Genomic DNA, 19,021 nt, shown 5'->3' with positions numbered 1-19,021 from the left:
ACAGCTCAGAGCCCCTGACCTCGGCTGTCTCTGCACACGCAAACGCTGCTGAGTCGAACCGCTGAGCGACTATCGTGCTTATTTGCAGACCACAGAAATCTCATCTGTTCCAGCTCAGTGCCACTAACGACCTCCCCGGTGTCACTGCAGTGTATTTCCTGGATGCAATCTGTGCTTCTGCAATGCAGAGGTTCCTGTGCTATGGTGATCCTTCCACCAGATCTATGATGCTCAATCCCCCCGGGTTGCACTGCGAGCAGGAGGCTGCTTGGTACAATCAGCACGTCAGCATTTTCCTCTCTGCGTGTTTTATTGGCTCATTTGCTGCATCCCTGGCTGCAGTAGCTCTTCTTTCTTTTTATCCCTTCTTTTCTCCTTCTGGCTTTGGACCAATCTCTCTGCATTCCCCAGCTCACCTCCCAGCCAGGTGCGGGGCAGCAGCGGGCAGCAAACGTCCTTCCAACCCTCCTGGTGTTTGTATGCAGTGCGGTGGATCTGCAACTGGAGGCACAACGGGGCAACTCTGCAGCAGCATCTGCAGCATCGCCCGCTGCGCTGCAGTGAACGCTTCCACGAAAGACTGTTTCCATGAATAGAGCACTTCAGGGGGAAGAGATTTTCCTGGAGATCACAAGTGCTGATGCAATCGCCTGCACAGGGGTTGGCTGCGGGGTGTGAGCCGTGGCACAACACGGGGGAATGGGAAACTGCAGGAAGGAATGCAGTGCGAGCAGCAGGGCAGGACAGCAGGGCAGGACAGCGCTTTCGGAGGAGCGTGAATGGGTATAAAGAGCAGAGATTCCTCAAAGGGAGAGGCTGCAGGAGCTCAGGGGAAAAGGATAACGGGTGGGGTGGAAGACTGGAGATCAATCCAACACAGATGTGTTGAGATCAACAGTGCTGCATCCCTGCACCAAGCATCATTCAAGCAGCATCACACAGCCGTGTGCTTGGCTGAGAGCCCACTGAAAGCCCAGACTTTACCTAATGGGACAACACCCACCTGTGGGACACCGAAGGGAGCAGAGCCTGGCACTGGTGGTTGCACAGGAGAACAGCACTGAGTGCCAGAGCACAACGGGATCAGTGTGTAAGGTGTGTGCTGCATGGGAAGGGCTCCTCACACAACAGCCAGCCAGCACCACGAAGGGACAACCACGTGGGAGAGTTATGATCAATCACTCTCCCCTTGATGCGATGATCCTAATTGCATAAAGGCCATTAAGCAGTGATTTTGAGAACTGGAGCCTCTGTTGCCGGGTCTCTGTTTCTGGCATCGTTCTGTTCCTCGTATAAGTACCACCTCGAAGTGACACTTGAGATTGCTTTAAGTATGTGGATAAAAAGCAAAAGATCTAAATTTCTGCGTAAAAGGGTAATAAACCAGAAAAGGATACCCAGAAACACTCAGGGGAAGGAAAAGAGGCTGCCCCCATCCAGGCAGGGGTTCAGGAACCATGGAGATGTGGCACTGCAATACTGGTGCCGGTGGATGGATGGACTGGATGACCCTGGGGGTCCTTCCCAACCTTGGTGGCTCTGTGACTCTGCAAAGACACTCAGCAGTGCTTCGTATCGGGGCAGCGCCGGAGATTTAGTTCCACTTTTTTATTATTCAACTTTTTATACATAATAAATACAAACTTTTTACAGCCGATAGAAAGAAAGCATTTGCACCGATGCTTTCAGTGTACTGACACTGTACACGATGAGACGTCGAATACATGCCCTGTATGAAGAAATCATAGTTAAAAGGAGGCATATTTGTACAACTTTTTCCTCTTTTTTTTTTTTTTTTCCTTTTTTAAATAAAATTAGCAGCTCTTGCAGAAAATATTTTAAAATACAACTAAAGAGACTTTAAATAACACTTTTCTGAAGTCTGAAAGTCCGCGTATGGAGGACACACAGAAAACAACTGGCCGAAGGGATGGAGGGTGGGCACTATGGCAATACTTGCTTTTCTTCTGCGCTGTGAAGCTTTCGACGTTTCTGCAAACAGTTAAATCTTAATAAAAACTTTTTTTTTTTTTTTTTTAAACTTAAGAACAAGTTTGATAAACACGTAAAAAGACCTCAAACAGATCAACAGGACGAGAGGTGCGAAAGAATAAGACTTCATTGGACAGTCAGCGGCTCCAGAACCCACCAAGGAGCTCTCTTCTCCCAGTGGCTGCTGGGGAAGGAGATGGGCAGACTTGGAGATGCAGCCCAGGTGGGGCTCACAGGAGGTGCACAGTTGACGAGAAAATCTGGTTGGATGGTTGTTGTGAATGCAGCCTCAAAGAGTAGCCCTTGGAACTCAACTAAAGGCAGAACCGTTACTGGCGTAGAAAAAAAACAAACGCGTAAAGAACGCACTCACAGAATTCACAGAGGGGAAAACAGCCTTGTGATGCCTGAAGCTTTCATCTGATGGGTGCTGCTCTTCCAACAACAGTTCACTGCTCACAGATGAAGAACAACCTGCTTTCATCTGCTCCTCCCCTCTCCTCTGACCATTTCTCCCCTTTTCTTTTGAACAACAACAAAACCGAGTTTCCTTTCCAGAGGTTTAAAAGTCGTTTTGATAGCCTCTCTCCCTATCTGTTGTGAGAGAGGAATTCGGGACCGCAGCCCCAGCAGCAGCCTGGAGGTCTGCAGACAGCAGGGAGCTCTGCAGCTGTGCGAGGCTCCTTCTGGGGCTCAGTGCTACGGAGCCATCCAATGCAGAACCTAAACATGGCAGGTACGTACGCGACATGTAGCCTAACTCCAGCCAGAGGGTTTGGTGACAGAGATACACTGCTAACGTGGGATAATAAAGTACGCGGCGATAACTGGGAAAAGAGTCAGCCAAACACTTACAAAACAAAAGCCCCAAAATCTGCTAAGAAGAAAAAAAAAAAAAAAAAAAAAAAAGAAGCTCAATTTCCAGATCTAGACAAAAATCTCACTTCTCTACCGGTCGGTTTATGCTATGGAACAAGATGTTGCTACTAATTCAGCACCTCCGTATTAGATACTCTATTACTAAATGTACTGCATAAATATTAATACAAAGAACATTTAGTTCTGCTTAACTGTTAATTATTGAAGAGGTGTGCATTAATGTAATTAACGCTGTACGATCTGCATCACTTTTCCTTACCTATAAGATTATTTTCCTGTTTCTTCCTGCCGCGAGGGCGTTAAAGAGGAGCCAGCCTCTCCTTACACTCATTCTTCAGTTCCCTTTTTCACTCCGTTAGATCTGATTAATACCTAATCAGACAAGCAACGCTACTTGAAGAATCGACAATCTTTAACACATTCCTATGGCAACAGTAATATACTGTACTAACGCACGTGATGGAAGGGCGCCGCGACTGGGCTGCAGCAGGAGGCTCCTTCTCAGCCTCCCCATCAAAATGACCATCTTCAGCCAAGAGAGAAACCTGCTCGGTGCCGATCCTCCGCTCGCTGCTCGGCCCGCCCGGGTTTGTGCTAAGAGAGGAAGAATGATGTACAGAAAGCAAAACAAAACAAAAAAAAAGGCACAACATATTCACGAGCGTGGGAAGGAGTCCGCCATGTCACCGTCCCAAAAACCCTCCCTATCTCTTGCTCTATTCGAAGTCTTCATCATGCAAAGGTGCCTAAAAACGAGACCGACCAAATCCCGGGTTTGGTCTTGATTGTAGCACTACTATGGAACGAGTCCAACGTTACACCAGAGTGATTTCCACGTCCTCAATCTTCTCTGTTGGCCGGCGGTGGTGCTGCTGCGTTGGGGGTGGAGGAGCTGCTCGCACCTGCAAGAGCCAGAACCACCACAAAACTCAGCATTCCTGAGCTCACACAGCAGCCCTGTGCTCATCCCTTGACTTGATGCCAACATGCAGACTGTGGATGGAAGGTGAGCAGGGTGGGGGAAAAGCCCACCCCCTCCACCTGCGCCAATGGGCCTCGTGGTGCTCAGCCACAGGGTGGGCTTTAGACACCACACCTGTACCTTACATGGGCTGGCAGTGGCAGGAATGCCTCGAGGAACAAGCAGCTTACTCATATTTAATCAACTGCTGACCTCAATGGCATATACCTGAAATCCAGTGCTATTTTTATACTCTGCCACATCAATACCTTTCTCACTGCTTCTGATGGAGCACTAACATAAGCTTTAGCAGTGCCTCGTGGAGGACTTTCATCACATGTTTTCAGAATGCACCACAGTGACTTGCAATGGAAAACATGAATTGTGAGTACGAACACCACAACATCACAAAAAACTTCACAATGTTTCCAAAACATACGTATTTAAAATGCAGCACTGAGAAATCCTTTAAATTAAGACATGCGACTGTTGTAGCGTCTTGAAAAGACACTCACAAAGTAAGTACAAATCTACAAAATGAAAGAGCTGAATCAGTCATTTCACCAGAGAGTGAGATAACTTCCAACTCCTCTGTTCTACCCTTCAATATTTAATGATGCAGTGATGTATCTGCTGTGTATCTCAGTGAATAAAGCCAACTCACTGACTGCTGGAATATTCTGAATATTCATTCATTCTGAACAAAGCTTCTCCTGCAATTTCATTCATTAAAAATGCTAGGAGAATACAAACATTAGTATCTTAGTGCAGTTTGGTGTAGGACTTTGAAAGCGCCCATCCTTAATTCAGAGTTAATCCTAGCAGATGGACTTTGCAAGACTGAAGTGATGAAATGTTGCCCTTCCTTTTCTGGCAGGACGTCCCCAGCAAAGGCAGCACAAAAGATAGGGGACATCACTCTTAAGTAATTTTAATTCAAAATCCTTAAATCAAGTGGTCTGGAAATAAGTGTAAGCCCAAAATATAACCGCATGTGATGTCCAAACTGCAGCCAGCACGTGGTGTGGCTGGGAACCCAGCCTCTGGAAAAAAAGCAACGGCACAAATCATATGATTAAACTGTTCTGACACTTATTCCCCAGCTCTTCTGTCATTCTGCACAGCAGTAATACATGTGGCAACAACAGAAGTAATCTCCCAAAGCCTGCTGTAAGTTTATTGACTAACGCCTACAGAAGAGATGTAAAATCCTCCTCCAGGGTTAGATTTCACCATCCGTGAAAAGAGGCATGAAGGTATTACAACCATAAAGGCAGATACAGAAGGGCAGCTCAGATAAAAAGGAGACAGATAAGATTCAAGGTCACCTGTAAACCCGGCCAGGACTGACTGAACAAGAGCAGCTTTGTTTTGTCCCAGTGCCCACTTATCCCAAATAGCTCTCGCGTCCCATCGCTTTCTCACACATCTGCAGTATTACCAAAGGGGTGTGGACAGACCTTTCCTCACACCGTTCTTCTGTGACACTGTATTACTACAGGCAGCAATGGGATTAGCAGAACACCGAGAGCCAAACGAGCAGGTGCTGAACCCCAGGCCACAGGAACTGCAGTGCTCTGAGTGCCCCTGCCCCCATCTCCCCAGGCTGGTGATACAAACTGGCTGTGTCGCCCCACAGCATCAACAAAAAACCCAGCTTTGAAACTTACAGGTCGCAGTTTGCCGTATGAAGTTTCAGGAGGAAGTCGTGGAGGCTGTGAGAACCCAGGGGACTCTGAGCTGAAGCTGTTTTCTGAAAGGGTTAAGCAACAGCAAATCAGTGCTGAATGACGGCTATGTACCAGAATGTGAACAGAGCACTGCTCAGTACCTTTTCTTCTCTTGCTCGGATTGGACGCAGGGGGACCTTACAGCTCTCTCAGACTCCTCAAAGGAGGTTGTGGTGAGGGGGGGGGGTCGGACTCTGCACCCAGGTAACAGTGATGAGAGGTGATGGCCTTGTGCCAGGGGAGGGTGGGGTTGGATATTAGGGAAAATTCCTTCTCCAAAAGAGCAGTCAGGCACTGGCACTGCCCAGGGAGCGTGGGGGTCACCATCCCTGAGGATGTTCCAGAGCTGTGGGGATGTGGCACTGAGGGATGTGGCACTGAGGGATGTGGCACTGAGGGATGTGGCACTGAGGGATGTGGCACTGAGGGATGTGGGTAGTGTGCACAGTGGGTGGGGGTGAGGATCTGAGAGATCTTTTCCAACCTTAATGATTCCATGATTCATGACGTACTGTGAGCTGACTTTGAAGGGGTAATGTGCAGAGTATTTTAAAGTTTTCTTTGCTAGTGGTATATATTACAATACAAGCAGTGTTTACACAACTTCGTTGCCCTTCAGAAGTCCCATAAGTCTCTGAGTGTGGCTTAGAGTCACAGAATGGCTGAGGCTGGAAGGTGACCCGTCCAACTGCTGAGCCCAAAGCAGGCTCCACCACAGCACGCAGTCTGGGACCACATCCTGTTGTGTTCTGAGCATCTTTGAGGATGAAGACTTCATAGTCTTTCTGGGTAACCTGCTCCAATGTTTGATCACCTTCTCAATAAAAACACAAAGCAAAATCTTTCTGTGGCATTTTCAGTATTTTAGTTTTTCCTGTCACTTTTTGTCCCTTCACTCCTGAGAGGAGTATGACTCCACCTCTTTCATCTATTTAACAGAATCCTAGAATGTTCTGATTTGGAAGGGACCTTTAATGGTCATCCTGTCCAACTCCCTGCAATGAACTGATAGATCAGGAGGCTGTGGATGCCCTGGAGGCATTCAAGGCCAGGCTGGATGTGGCTCTGGGCAGCCTGGGCTGCTGGTTGGCGACCGTGCATTGGAACTGGATGATCATTGTGGTCCTTTTCAACCCAGGCCATTCTATCATTCTATGATTCTGTGATCAGCTTCTTCCCACAGCCTTCTCCTAAGGCTGAACAGTGCCAGCTCTCAGCCTTCCTCTGTAGGACAGATCCCTGTGCTGGGCTTGGCCACCACATCAGTGTATCTTACTGCGAAGTGAGTACTGGGCAGAGGAGGCTGCACCGTTCTGAGCAGAGGAGAAGGATCACCTCCAGTCTGCTGCCTTCCCTTCCTCCTGCAGCCCAGGCAATGCTTCTTTTACTATCACAACACTCACCATTAGTCGATGGTGACCTGGGGAAGTACTGGGAGCCTCTTTTGTCCGGGCTGTGGAAGGGGCTGGCGGGAGGCTGGTCGTACAGCGGCAGCGGCGGAAGGGTGTGATTCGGCTTTGGGGTGGGGGACACCTGGTATTGGAGAGAGGTGCTGCTTAAAGCCCAGCTCCTTACACACACCAAGGCATGGGAAGCCCTCTGAGGCAATAGTATGCTCCAGAGAAAAACCACCTGCTAGAAGTGCCAGGGTTCATTTGGGAAGGAAATACAAAATGGCGACCCTTAACTCTAACCCAAAAGAGTAACCCTTAACACTGACTCAAATGGTAATTCTTTTACCCTAACCCAAATAGGTTACCCTAAGTCAAATGGTAACCCTTTTACCCTAAGTTAAAAGGTTAACCTTTAACTCTTAACCCTAACTCAAATGGGTAACTCTTAACCCTACCCCAAATGGGTAATCCTTAACTCTAACCCAAAGGAGTAACCTTTAACCCTGCCCCAAAGGGGTAACCCTTAATTCTAATCCAAAAGGGTGACCTTTAATCCTTAACCCTAATTCAAATGGCAACCCTTAACTCTAACCCAAATGGGTAACCCTTAACCCTAAACCAAAAGGGTAACCCTTAACTCTTAACCCACAATGAGTGGTGGGGTGTCTGTCAAGTGAGCACTGAGAATGTCTCTGGTTACCACCAACAGGCCCAAGACATACTTAAGAGAAGCAAAGCTTGGTCAGAGCAGAGAAGCTCTGAGCACGTCCAGGAATGCAGCTGAATACACTCCTCATTTTCCAAGGTCTCAAAGAATAAAAACAGAGGGACAATGTCAGCAGGACATGTGGAAGCCCAATGTCCAGCACCACAGACAGAGATGAGAATGTGTCTGATTTTCTAATGAAATGCAAGGTTACAGAGCTGCAAGGCAATAAATGCATGTGTCAAAAATGACTGTACTACATCTGCAGTTCTCCCTCCCAAAAGTTGAGAAGACACAGACCAGAATTAAGTATGAAAACATTACATTAGGGCTATGGGAGCTCCATAGTTCTCTCCTTGCTGGATTCTGTTTGATTTTTCAGTCTGTGCCACGAATTCATTACAAGCAGCAGACAGAATTTTCTCCTTGGCTCATTTCCTTTCTACCCAAATACTTTCCTTTATTCACAAATGTGTTACGTTTGCCAAAGCACATCAGTTGCTAATTATTAGGCTGGGTAAGAAGCACTCTTTGTTTTTGTCTTATTTTAATTGGTTGCTTTTTATCTGCTGAAGAAACAGCAGATCTTTCCAGTCTTGCAAAATCTCCCACATTGGTTGATATCTGCATCACATTTTTGTTACGTACAGTACATGAACAGCCAAAGAAAAAGCTCCAGATTGCCAACGTTCATCTAGGAGTGAAAAGGGTTGGTGTGTAGAAGTTGGATTTCCCACAGGAAAAGGCCCCAACCAACACCTCCCGTCCTCACATACCTGAATATCTCCAATCCACTGAGTCTCTCCATTTTCTGAGGCCGTCAGTTCTTCAACTAACACCGATGGGAACACCCCAACACGCCCATTGAATTCTCCTTCCCAAAAGCCATCATCATCCTGATTCTCCTTGTTCAAGATGCGGATGATGGCTCCTTCTGGGAAGGACAGCTCGTCATCTGTCTGCCCCTCGTAGTCGTAAAGTGCTTTCACAAAACAGACTGAGGAATGGAAGAAGAAAGGAAAAAAAGGGTGATCAGCATCAGCCTGAGAAAGAAAAACCAACAAGTATGATATACAAAATTGCTGAGTCAAACTATTCTGGTTTTCTCTAATTTTAGTTAAATTTAGTTAATCACAACTCTATTGGCTAGCCAAGTCAATTATTATACTGATTCTTGCAATTAGAGAGATGGTCATTAAGAACAGTTGTACTCAGACAAAGGTCAAAAATAAGAAACTCTCAGGTCCAAATCTGACATGCAGAAGGCACTGAAGAGCAAGCTTTACTCACTATTTCCTTCTCAATGAACACTCACCACTGGAATCTCCATTCAGGCTGCCCGACACCAGGTCAGCCTCTGTGGAATTGTTGGAGGTGTGGGACCGACTGTCCAGTGCAGCAAGGGACTGCAGCATGCTCAGCAGGCTGCTGGATGTTGGGAACTGCAGGTACTTCTCAGGGACGTAGCCCACCTGGCCGGCTTTATTCCGCGCCTGCAGATCAAGGACACCAAAGGAGCTCAGCTCTACCCTACCCTGCTCCGAGCTTCTGCCCAACAGCCCCATTTCTAAGAAGTAATAGCGAAAACAGCCTCAGAAAAAGCGATACCTTTACCCAGTCTTCCATATCTCCATCTTCAATCACCTCCAATACCTCGTGTTCCTCGATGGTCAATTCATCTGGCTGAGAAGCCTGAAAAACGTAACAGAGAAAGAGAAAACGAAAGCATTTTCTTATGATGTAACATACTTGAACTTGAGGGTTCTTCTGACTGCTTTCTTCACTCTGGACTGATGGAAGCAGCTCGGATATCCCCCAGCCTATTGAGCCCTATTTACCTTGGTAATGAGGTAGCCTCATTACTCCATCCTCCGCCTGTAGCTGCCTTTGGTAACGAAGAGCTGTGATTCACAACAGCCCCAGCAGCACTAGCAAAGGTAAAGAGCACAAATGTGGCTTTTCAGCAAAGCTGTAACTCAGTGTTCCTGGACAAGGAGCCAGGCAGGGTTGTTCTGCATGCTTCAGCTTCACACAGACTGTGGGCTCTGCGCTACAGATCCATGTTTCTCACAACTACTTATCAGTTGCAGCTCTCATGTGCTCACTGTGCTATTTGTTTTTCCAATCAGACAGAAATTTTAGAGAAAAAAATATCACAAACCTTATAGGAATAAACGACTTTGCAGGTGAGAGGGTAATTTCTAAGAGTACCAGAAGGACTAGAACTGCTGTCATCAAAAACATCCATGCTGTCCTCAAACTCTTCACCTTCTTCCTTCTCTGCATCAGCATTAATCTATTAAAAGCAAGGGCGTTCATCAAATTAAATGTGAAGTCAAAGCAGACGTCAAACAAAAATAAGTGAAGCAATAAGAAAACGAGCCAAGCAACACTTTGCATTTGTTGCCCTCCCTGTGCATGGTCTGTATCATAGAATCATGGGATCACTAAGGTTGGAAAAGACCTCTGAGATCACCAAGATCACCAGATCTCCAATCTGTCCCAGCTGACATCCACGTGACACACTGTGGAATAAGGGTATCGTGGCCATGAAGAGCTGGTTGTGAAACATCTGCTCCGAGTGTGCTAACATGAGAAGGAAGACCAAAATGCCTCTTTTAGTGTATTTTGGTTGTCTGTCTTGGAGATACAGAGACCTTGAACCACCTCAGGTCTGATCTGGATGTACAGATGTCGAAATGTCAAGAGAATTCCCTACAGAAGGACCCCAGAAAGGCCTCCACTGCTGATTCTGCAATCTATACCCTGTTCCATGCAGGCTGCTATCCAGTGACATTCAGAGCAGTATGAACCAGCAACCCAAAGGCTGGAAGATGCTACGGCCCCTCACACTTAGAAATACCCACTTCCATGAACCAACTGTGAACTGTGGAGTGTGGATGCCCCATCCCTGCAGGCATTCAAGGCCAGGCTGGATGTGGCTCTGGGCAGCCTGGGCTGCTGGTTGGCGACCTGCACACAGCAGGGGGTTGGAACTGGGTGAGCACTGTGCTCCTTTGCAACCCAGGCCATTCTATGAACTTTTTGGCTCTGCAGTGCTGCACTTCTACTGTAGAAATGTTTCTTAGAACTGGGCAGTTGGAAGTCACAGCGAAGGCAAAACAAAGCACAAACTCCATAAAAACACCATTCTCTCCTTCTTTTTAACTGAATTCCATATTTACAATGCATCTGATGTCCTGCAAGCAGCACAAAGGTCTCTCAATTACATTACGTGTAACGGCAGCGCTGTATTTTCCAGATGACACTGAACTTCAAAACGATAATCATCTTTTTGGGGGGCTGTTAAAAGCAGGAAAAAAAAAAAGAATTCCTTTCCAAGATTTTGCATTTCATCGTTCTATTGGAAAGTCAACCAACTGGATGGGTAAGGAGATGCAGCTCCTTTTGAGTACTGTACCATACAGAGGGACCAAACCATCAGGGCTGCCTTCCTCGCCTTCACTGCTTAATTGAAAGTACACTGAGAGCACAAACTGTGACACGAGGACAGCAAGAGCTGCCTTTGGAACACTAACTGCTGCCTGCTTGCTCTTCAAAGCTGAAGTGAAAGTGCTGCCTGTCTCCGGCCACAGTATTTCAACAATAATTGCACCCAATGTAATTTCTATAGCAGTTCTAAGAATTCTATCTACAGCTTGTCCTTGCCTGGCCTGCCGAGGTCAACAGCAGCTCCTTCTTACATACAGGAGCTTATATAAGTGTAGAAAGAGAATGCAGGAGTCAGGCTGTAAGGCTGTAACCTCCCATGCTGATGGTAGGGGGATGGCATTGGCTGCAGGGCAGAGGGATGGGAGCACCCAATGTGCCCAGCAGGAGCTGGAAGAGGTGGAGAAAAGGGAGAAGAAAGGGAAAACTGCTACTACACACCATGAGCACCCTATCACAGATATCATGGACCTCAAATAAAAGCTCAAACAGGGCGGTGAGGCCCTGGCAGTCCTGCCCAAAGCTGTGCTGTCCCATATCTGGAGGTGCCCAAGGCCATGTATGGCACCTTGGGCAGCCTGAGCTGCACAAAGAGGTGCAGTCAGGTATTTAGCACACTTCAAATCACAGAATGGCTCTGGTTGGAGGGGACCTTGAAGGTCATTCATCCCCCCATCCAAACCCCACAGCTCAGGCTGCCCAGGGCCCATCCTCGGCTTCAGGCACCTGCAGGGATGGGCACCCACAGCTCTGGGCAGCAGTGCCACAGCCTCACTGCCCTCTGAGTAAAGAACTTCCTCCTTACATCTGACCTACATCTCTCCTCTTTTATTTGAAAGCCACTCTCCCTTGTCCTATCACTGTCAGACCATGTAGAACGTCGCTCCCCCTCTGCTTGGAAGCTCCCTTTAGGTACTGGGAGGGGATGGGGCCATACCAGGTGTGCAGAGCCGTTGTTGGTCACCGAGGGCAGGCTGGCCCAGCGCTCGTTTTCCAGCTCCTCCATCACCTGGTTCATTGCACTTTTTAGCCACGTATCCACGGAGACCCCGATCTGCTTCAGGAGATCGAGACGGGCTTCTGCTTTCAGCTTAATGATCTGCAGAAACAGAAGGGTGAGAATCAGAAATCTCTCAGGATGACATTTCATTCCTTGCCCCAGATCACACACTCTCGTTTTATTAAGGGGAGATAACAGCAGGACAAGGGGAAATGGTTGGAAGGTGAGGGAGGGAAGATTGAGGTTGGATGTGAGGGGGAAGTTGTTTGCTATGAGAGTGGTGAGGTGCTGGAACAGCTGCCCAGAGAGGCTGTGGATCCCCGTCCATCCCTGGAGGTGTTCAGGGCCAGGTTGGATGGGGCCCTGGGCAGCCTGGGCTGCTGTGAGATGTGGAGGTTGGTGGCCCTGCCTGTGGTGGGGGGTTGGAGCTTCGTGATCCTTGAGCTCCCTTCCAACCCAAACCATTCCATTCTGTGACTCTGTGATTAAGAAAGTAAGTCAGAAAATAAACCACCGGATCTTTAGGTGTGACTTTCATTCTGCTGACCACCTATTCACCTAAATTTCTCCTTTGAAGCTGACCAAGAAAGTGACTTTAAAACATTCAAACAACGAAGCTGCTTCTGTGAGACATCAGTTTCATGTCTGTTTGGAATAAATGTGATTTTTGAAAAAGCAGAGAAGCCAACAGAGTAAAATTTATTATGTGAAATGTATTTTTATAAGGGTTCACTGCATACATGGATCCAGGATGGAGAAACAATTCCCATGGGAAAGGCCAGCACCACACAGCCAGCAGAGGTTCCCATTTCTGCATGCGACCAGCCTTTAGGTCAATGATTAACATCTATGTAAATAATGGTCACAGAAGCAAGAAACTGTGAAGAAAAAAGACATATCAATCTTCACCACTCTGCTTTGATCAAGATTCTCATTTAAGAAGTTCAGGGATTGATCCACCAACCAACATGCACACTTAGAAGCCAAAACCTTGCAAGCTCTGACCCAAATTCTGTAACTATTTACAAAAGCAGTGCCTATGGAGGTTCAGAAGGGAGGAGGCTCAGGTGGCTTTAGGGTTTTAGGATGAGTGAAACAGGCATTTTACCCTCTGTTGGTCCTAGAGAGGCAACACTTGATGTTTTCCCTTATGCCCTTAAACTATGGTTTGTAGATTTTAAAGCTGTAAGAACACGGCAACAATAACTTCAAATTAATAATTAAGCTTTTCTTTGGGAAAAAACATTGTTTCTAGGAATGCTTATCCAACAGAAAAGTGGATTTCTCACTAAATGAAGCTGCAGACACACTTCCAAACCAAAAGCATTAGCAGAGAAGAGTGGCACCAAAAAGCTGAAGCTGGGGATGCCAGTCTCTGCAGGTAAACACACCTCATGTCTGTTAACTGGAACAAAACCCCTTCGTAACCACTTGTGCTTTCAGAGAGGGTGATGGGGAGCTCCATGGTACCAAGTGAAAATGAGCACAGCTCCTGCCCCATCTGGATGCTCTCAATTACCTGCAGCCCTGACCTCAGAGGAACACCAGCCAGCAATAGAGATGGATGGATGGATAAATAGATGAGTGGATGGATGGATGGGATGGGTGGGTGGATGGATGGACAAAGATGGCTGGCTGGCTGGCTGGCTGGTTGGATGAATGGATGGATGGATGGATGGATGGATGGATGGATGGATGGATGGATAAACAGGTGCCTGGATAGATGGATGAGTGGGTAGATGAATGGGTGGATGGGTGGATGGATAAACAGATAGATGGGTGGATGGATGGATGGATGGATGGATGGATGGATGGATGGATGGATGGATGGACGGATGGATAAATAGATGGGAGGATGGATGGATAGACGGATGGATGGATAAATGGATGGAAGGATGGACAGACAAATGGATAAATGGATGGAAGGATGGATGAGTGGGTAGATGGATGGATGGATGGATAAATAGATAGATGGGTGGATGGATGGATATACGGACAGATGGATAAATGGATGAAGGATAGACAGACGGATGGATAAATGGATGGAAGGATGGATAAATGGATGGATGGATAAATGGATGGATGGACAGACGGATAAATGGACGGATGGATGGATGGACGGATGGATGATGGCTAGATATCATCCTGGGGCAAAGCAGCCACTCCCAATTTGTCTTTATGTTCTGGTGCTGTATTACGGCGTCAAGATTTTTTGTGTGTCCTCAGCACAAGTTGCACAGAACTGCTCAGCCTGCTTGTTATGCTGTTTTACCTTGTTATGCAATTTCCAATTAGCTCAAGTTACGCAACAAACATTGGTCTATGCATGCTGTAAACATTTGTATCTCCTATTAGCTCTCAGCCCACTCTAAACCATGTTGTTTGTACCAACTTGTTAGCTAAAATAAACAAGCTGCTCCAAGCTCCTTGGCTGTACTTGCTAGGAGTTTTTAAGTCAAGGTATGCAGTAAATGCAGTCGAGCTCCCTCCCTCTATTTACACACAGTACACTTAATATTCAACAAATGCTCGTTCCAAACCACAAATGTTTTGAGTTCCATTCCACTGCAGACAAACCATAAAAGTGCTTAAAGTGTTAGGTCAGGTCTGCACTTGAAAGATGTATAACACTATTTACAAGCAAATGTATGTATTTTTTTTTCCCCCTAAATGATTGTACTGGTAGACCAGTGCTAACAGCTTCCTACCTGTGCGTAGTATTATTAAAAAAAAAAAACCCAGACAGTAATATAACCTTATTCTGCTCCTTGTGCAGGAACAGCTACATATTTAAAGACATGACCACTTCATTCAAACATCACTATGCCCAAACTGGCTGTGGCAAAGTAGTATTACGATGCTGCCAGAAGCTGGAGCCCCAGCTAAACCCACCATGCAAGGACCCACCTTGCACAGAGGGCACAGCTCCAGCTTGTTCCATCTTCTCCTTTGATTTTGGTGTGGGAATGGAGCCAGAAAGCCACGCACCAGCACTGAAGACAGGGGAATGCTTACAGAAAATCACCAAGGACCGACTGACCTCCGCCAACAGGAACTTGCAGACTTGAAAATATGTTTCACCAAGCGAGCGTTGACATTCCCCACAACACAAAGTGTCTCCAGGAAGGCAGCTGAGCTCCGAAAGCACTGGAATGCTGAAACTCAGCAGTCACTGCAAGAGCTGGAAGCTGCCCAGACTGCATTGTTATTAAGCTTCGCTGCAGGACAGATATTTTCCTACTTAATAGTGAGATTGCTATTTACTGTTGCTATTTACCAATTACTATTTAATAGCTGAGGTCTGGAATTTCGTTATGTTCATTTAGAACTGTCAGCCACCCACAAAGCTTACGAACAGGGTTTGGGTGGTTCCCACTTCTCTCTGCTCTCCTTCTGCCTCAGCTGATGGCACGTTACAAGAAGATGAAAGGAACAAAAAGTTTACAAGAGTATCAATATTGTGATCTGTTTCTCACATACCTACCCTTGCTCTACATGGAAGAAGAGCTCTGTTTATTTACTGTTCCAGTCTTAATTAAGAGAAGTCTTTAAACCTACAGCTCGCACGAGATGAAGATAAACAACTGCTTTGGAACTCATGGCAACCAAACCCAGCAAGAATATATTACACTGCTCTTTTCTGTGCCCAGAAAGAAAGGGGGCTGTAAGAAACTGAGTGCCCTTTACATCCCACAGACAGCTTGGTTACAAGTTCTTTGAATGGGTTATAAAAATGTTGGGGTAAGAAGCAAACACAGAAATCCAGCCAAGCCAATCGAATGCAGTCCCTCCAGCCCCTCCAGCACTCAATTGTTGGCTCAATTTTGAATGGAGCTTCCTAGAAGTAAAGTTGTTTTATTTTTCATCACTTTTCAGGAGGCAGAATAACATCATGACCCATGAGCAAGGCCCCAGCCCAGGGTGCTCCCCTCCTGCTGTCACAAGACAGGATTAATTTTTTTAGGTATGGGCTATACTCACAAGCATGTACAGGTATTGAAATTGGATGAAATTAGGATTATAAACGGACCTAAACAACCCTTTATGAAAAAGCATTTGATACGACTGCAGTATTTTTCTATTGGCAAGGATGAAATTGTTAGCAAGTTGGATACTCTCGTCTGGCAAATTGTTTTAGCCAGGAAGGAAAATCCATGGAAGGGTTTTGGCTAAGTAAGATATCATCTTTATTAATTTTCCCTGTTAGAGAAACTTATGTTAAAATTCTAGTTTGAATTAAAAAGGTATAAAATTCTACCGTTCTTTTAAAGGAAACCAGTGTATCACCCAAATTCTGGGCCCCCAGAATTGTATGCCCCGGGTAGGTGGAAGTAACTATAAGTACAGTAAAAATAAGTTCTGGAATGGCAGTAATTTCTCAAAACCAAACATCAGCCTTCCCCTGCAAATGGGTTTTAAGCCATAGCCCAGTGCTGCTAAAGTTGGGATGCGCAAGCAAATCTGGGAAACCAAACCCGAGAACGCAAGGAATGGAACTTTCACAGCCATGCTACCCTAAAAGATGTCTGGGGTGAAAAGGCAGCCACACCAACACCACCCCACTCCAAAACATCCCCATCCAGCAAAGCTCAGCCAAAACTGGGATCCCTGAGGCGCAATGTAGAGCTCTTCCCCTCGGAGCTGGAACTGGAGGATCTCTGATGTCCTTCCAACCCACGTCGTTCTGAGCACACAGCATCCCTCTGCAGCTCTGTAAGCAGCACCACATGGTGCCAGAGACCCAGGGAACCCGGTAAGCATGCTGCTGTTCCTCCTCCAGCCTTTCATCTCCTCTGCCTTTGCCACAGCCCAAAGCTTGCGCTGCCTCCTTGTGAATCCTGGCTGCTGCAGCCCCCGGCCCCATGAATTCACTCCAAACCACTATTTCTGGTGGGCCAGCCTGGGAATGAACTAACAACTGGCCACGCTCCATCCCAACACCGAGCCTTCCTGAAGCAAAAGGACGAGTGAGGAGTTTCGACGTATTACAACAGTTAATTTCTATGCTCACTATCCCGCCTGGCTGCATACAGCTGAACCAAGAGGCTGCTGGGCTGAAACAAGCAGGAAATGAACCACGGATCACACGTCGTGGGAGAGGATGGCTGGGTTAATGAGGTGGGGTGAAGCTGGGCAGGGAGGGAGCCCACCAGCAGCCCCAGCCTCAGCAAGAGGCTGGTTTTCTCTGAGCTCCAATACATAAAAACATGATTGCAAAGCTGGGAAAGGAGGAGGTGGGGAAAGAGGAATGGAGAAGGAGGTGAGAGAGAGAGAGAAGCGCGTGGGATTTTGTCGGGGTCACGGAGGCGTTCCCAGGTAGATGAGCTGAATGGAAATTACTCAAATTCTGTAAGTCACAGTGTGCACATAAAATGTGTGCACACAAACCCTTAACACATTTCTCCGCATTCCTGCTACGAGTACCAGAATATTTTTCATAGTCAGAAGATTCAGAGACTTCCCTCGATCAGAGGAACAGAGAGAGCCTCCAATGCACACCTCGAGCACACAGACCCAGGAAACAAGCACTGTGATGTCCTCAGAGCCTGGACTGATCTCTGATCCTGGTACCAAGCAGGTCTCTCTGAGTTGGAGTCCAACGGCAGTTATTCCTCATCTGGCCAACCTGATCTCCTTCTAGGATCCAGGGACCCGCCTGGAGGATGAGGGAAAGGCTGTTGATGTGGATTACCTTGAATTCAGCAAAGCCTTTGGCACCGCCTCCCACAGAATTCTCCCAGCAAAGCAGCAGCCCATGGCTGGGACACGGGCGCTCTTGGCTGCGTGAAGAACTGGCTGAGGGCTGGGCCCACACAGTGGAGGTGAATGGAGTCACATCCAGCTGGCAGACGCTCACCAGTGCTGTTCCCCAGGGCTCGGTGCTGGGCCCTGTCCTGTTCAGGTCTTTGTTGAGGACCTGCACTGAGTGCACCCTCGCTGTGTTTGCAGGTGACACCAGGATGGGTGGAAGTGTGCACCTGCCTGGGGGTAGCCAGGCCTTACAGAGGGGGCTGGACAGGCTGGATGGCTGGGCTGAAGCCAATAGGATGAGGTTCAACAAGGATGAGGTCCTGCACCTTGGCCACAACAACCCCAGGCAATGCTACAGGGGCAGAGTGGCTGAAGGCCGTGTAGAGGAAACAGAGCCGAGGAATCCAGGAATCTTACAACCATACTGTGCCATACATTTGCAAGGCCAGCTTTCCCAACCCAGGGACGTCAGGAGCGGCCGTGGTTCAGATCTGCCCAGCTCAGCACCACGCAGTGCTCGTCTCATGCCGGGAGAGCAATCTGCTTACCCAGCACTGCCTTCCCAAACATATGTTTCCTGGGAAGAGCCGGAGGTGGCAGCAAGTGACATTTCACAAATGGAGCTGCTTTTCCTGTTGGTAGCCTTACTCCCTCCCATCTTTTCGGCGAAGCATACGGAATGAGATTTTCTCCCATTTCCTATGAGCAGAGAATAACAGACCACGCGGGAAGGTTCAACTGAGATGCTGGAGAAGGTACACAGCACACCATTAACAGATGAGATCCTCGGATAGAACGGGAGCGCAGCCAGCAACACCACTGTTATCACAGCACAGGCATAAATATTCATGGCCAGCTACAAGGGGAGACGACGGCAGCCCTCCGTCCACAATTAGGAATGAACCTAAGCTTCTGAACTAATCAAACGAAGTAAACAGCACTATAATGAGTCTTAATCAAACGTTATCTGCTACAAACACTCTCTTGAGGGTCGTAGATATCCTAATTACGAGACGAAATGCATCCCCATATAATTAAGTGGAAATTGGATTAATTGCTGCGGAGGCCCCAAGACCTTCCCAGAGAGAAGACCTCAGCACAGATGGGATATCTCCCATCATCTCTGAGAAAAAATATTTCAGCCCTGAGACCAACTGC

At 47.3% G+C, this 19,021-nt stretch overlaps 1 protein-coding gene across 2 annotated transcripts in view; it reads right to left on the bottom strand.

Moving 5' to 3' along the window:
* Positions 1-1,593: 1,593 nt before the first annotated feature.
* FCHSD2 (FCH and double SH3 domains 2) overlaps positions 1,594-19,021 on the bottom strand; it is a 117,939-nt gene continuing 100,511 nt past the window's right edge. For both annotated transcript variants that reach the window (XM_085216654.1, XM_085216655.1), the window contains 8 exons: positions 12,050-12,211; positions 9,824-9,958; positions 9,271-9,354; positions 8,978-9,155; positions 8,439-8,659; positions 6,966-7,095; positions 5,503-5,585; positions 1,594-3,773 (listed from right to left, as the gene is read on the bottom strand). In XM_085216654.1, coding sequence (XP_085072780.1) covers positions 3,687-3,773; positions 5,503-5,585; positions 6,966-7,095; positions 8,439-8,659; positions 8,978-9,155; positions 9,271-9,354; positions 9,824-9,958; positions 12,050-12,211 — 1,080 coding nt within the window. In that variant the 3' untranslated portion in view covers positions 1,594-3,686. The remainder of the gene's footprint in view (positions 3,774-5,502; positions 5,586-6,965; positions 7,096-8,438; positions 8,660-8,977; positions 9,156-9,270; positions 9,355-9,823; positions 9,959-12,049; positions 12,212-19,021) is intronic.

The sequence above is a fragment of the Meleagris gallopavo genome, chromosome 1 (assembly GCF_905368555.1).
Source record: "Meleagris gallopavo chromosome 1, MGAL_WU_HG_1.1, whole genome shotgun sequence".
In the NCBI taxonomy this organism is placed as follows: domain Eukaryota; kingdom Metazoa; phylum Chordata; class Aves; order Galliformes; family Phasianidae; genus Meleagris; species Meleagris gallopavo.
This window is presented reverse-complemented; position numbering and strand designations above follow the sequence as displayed.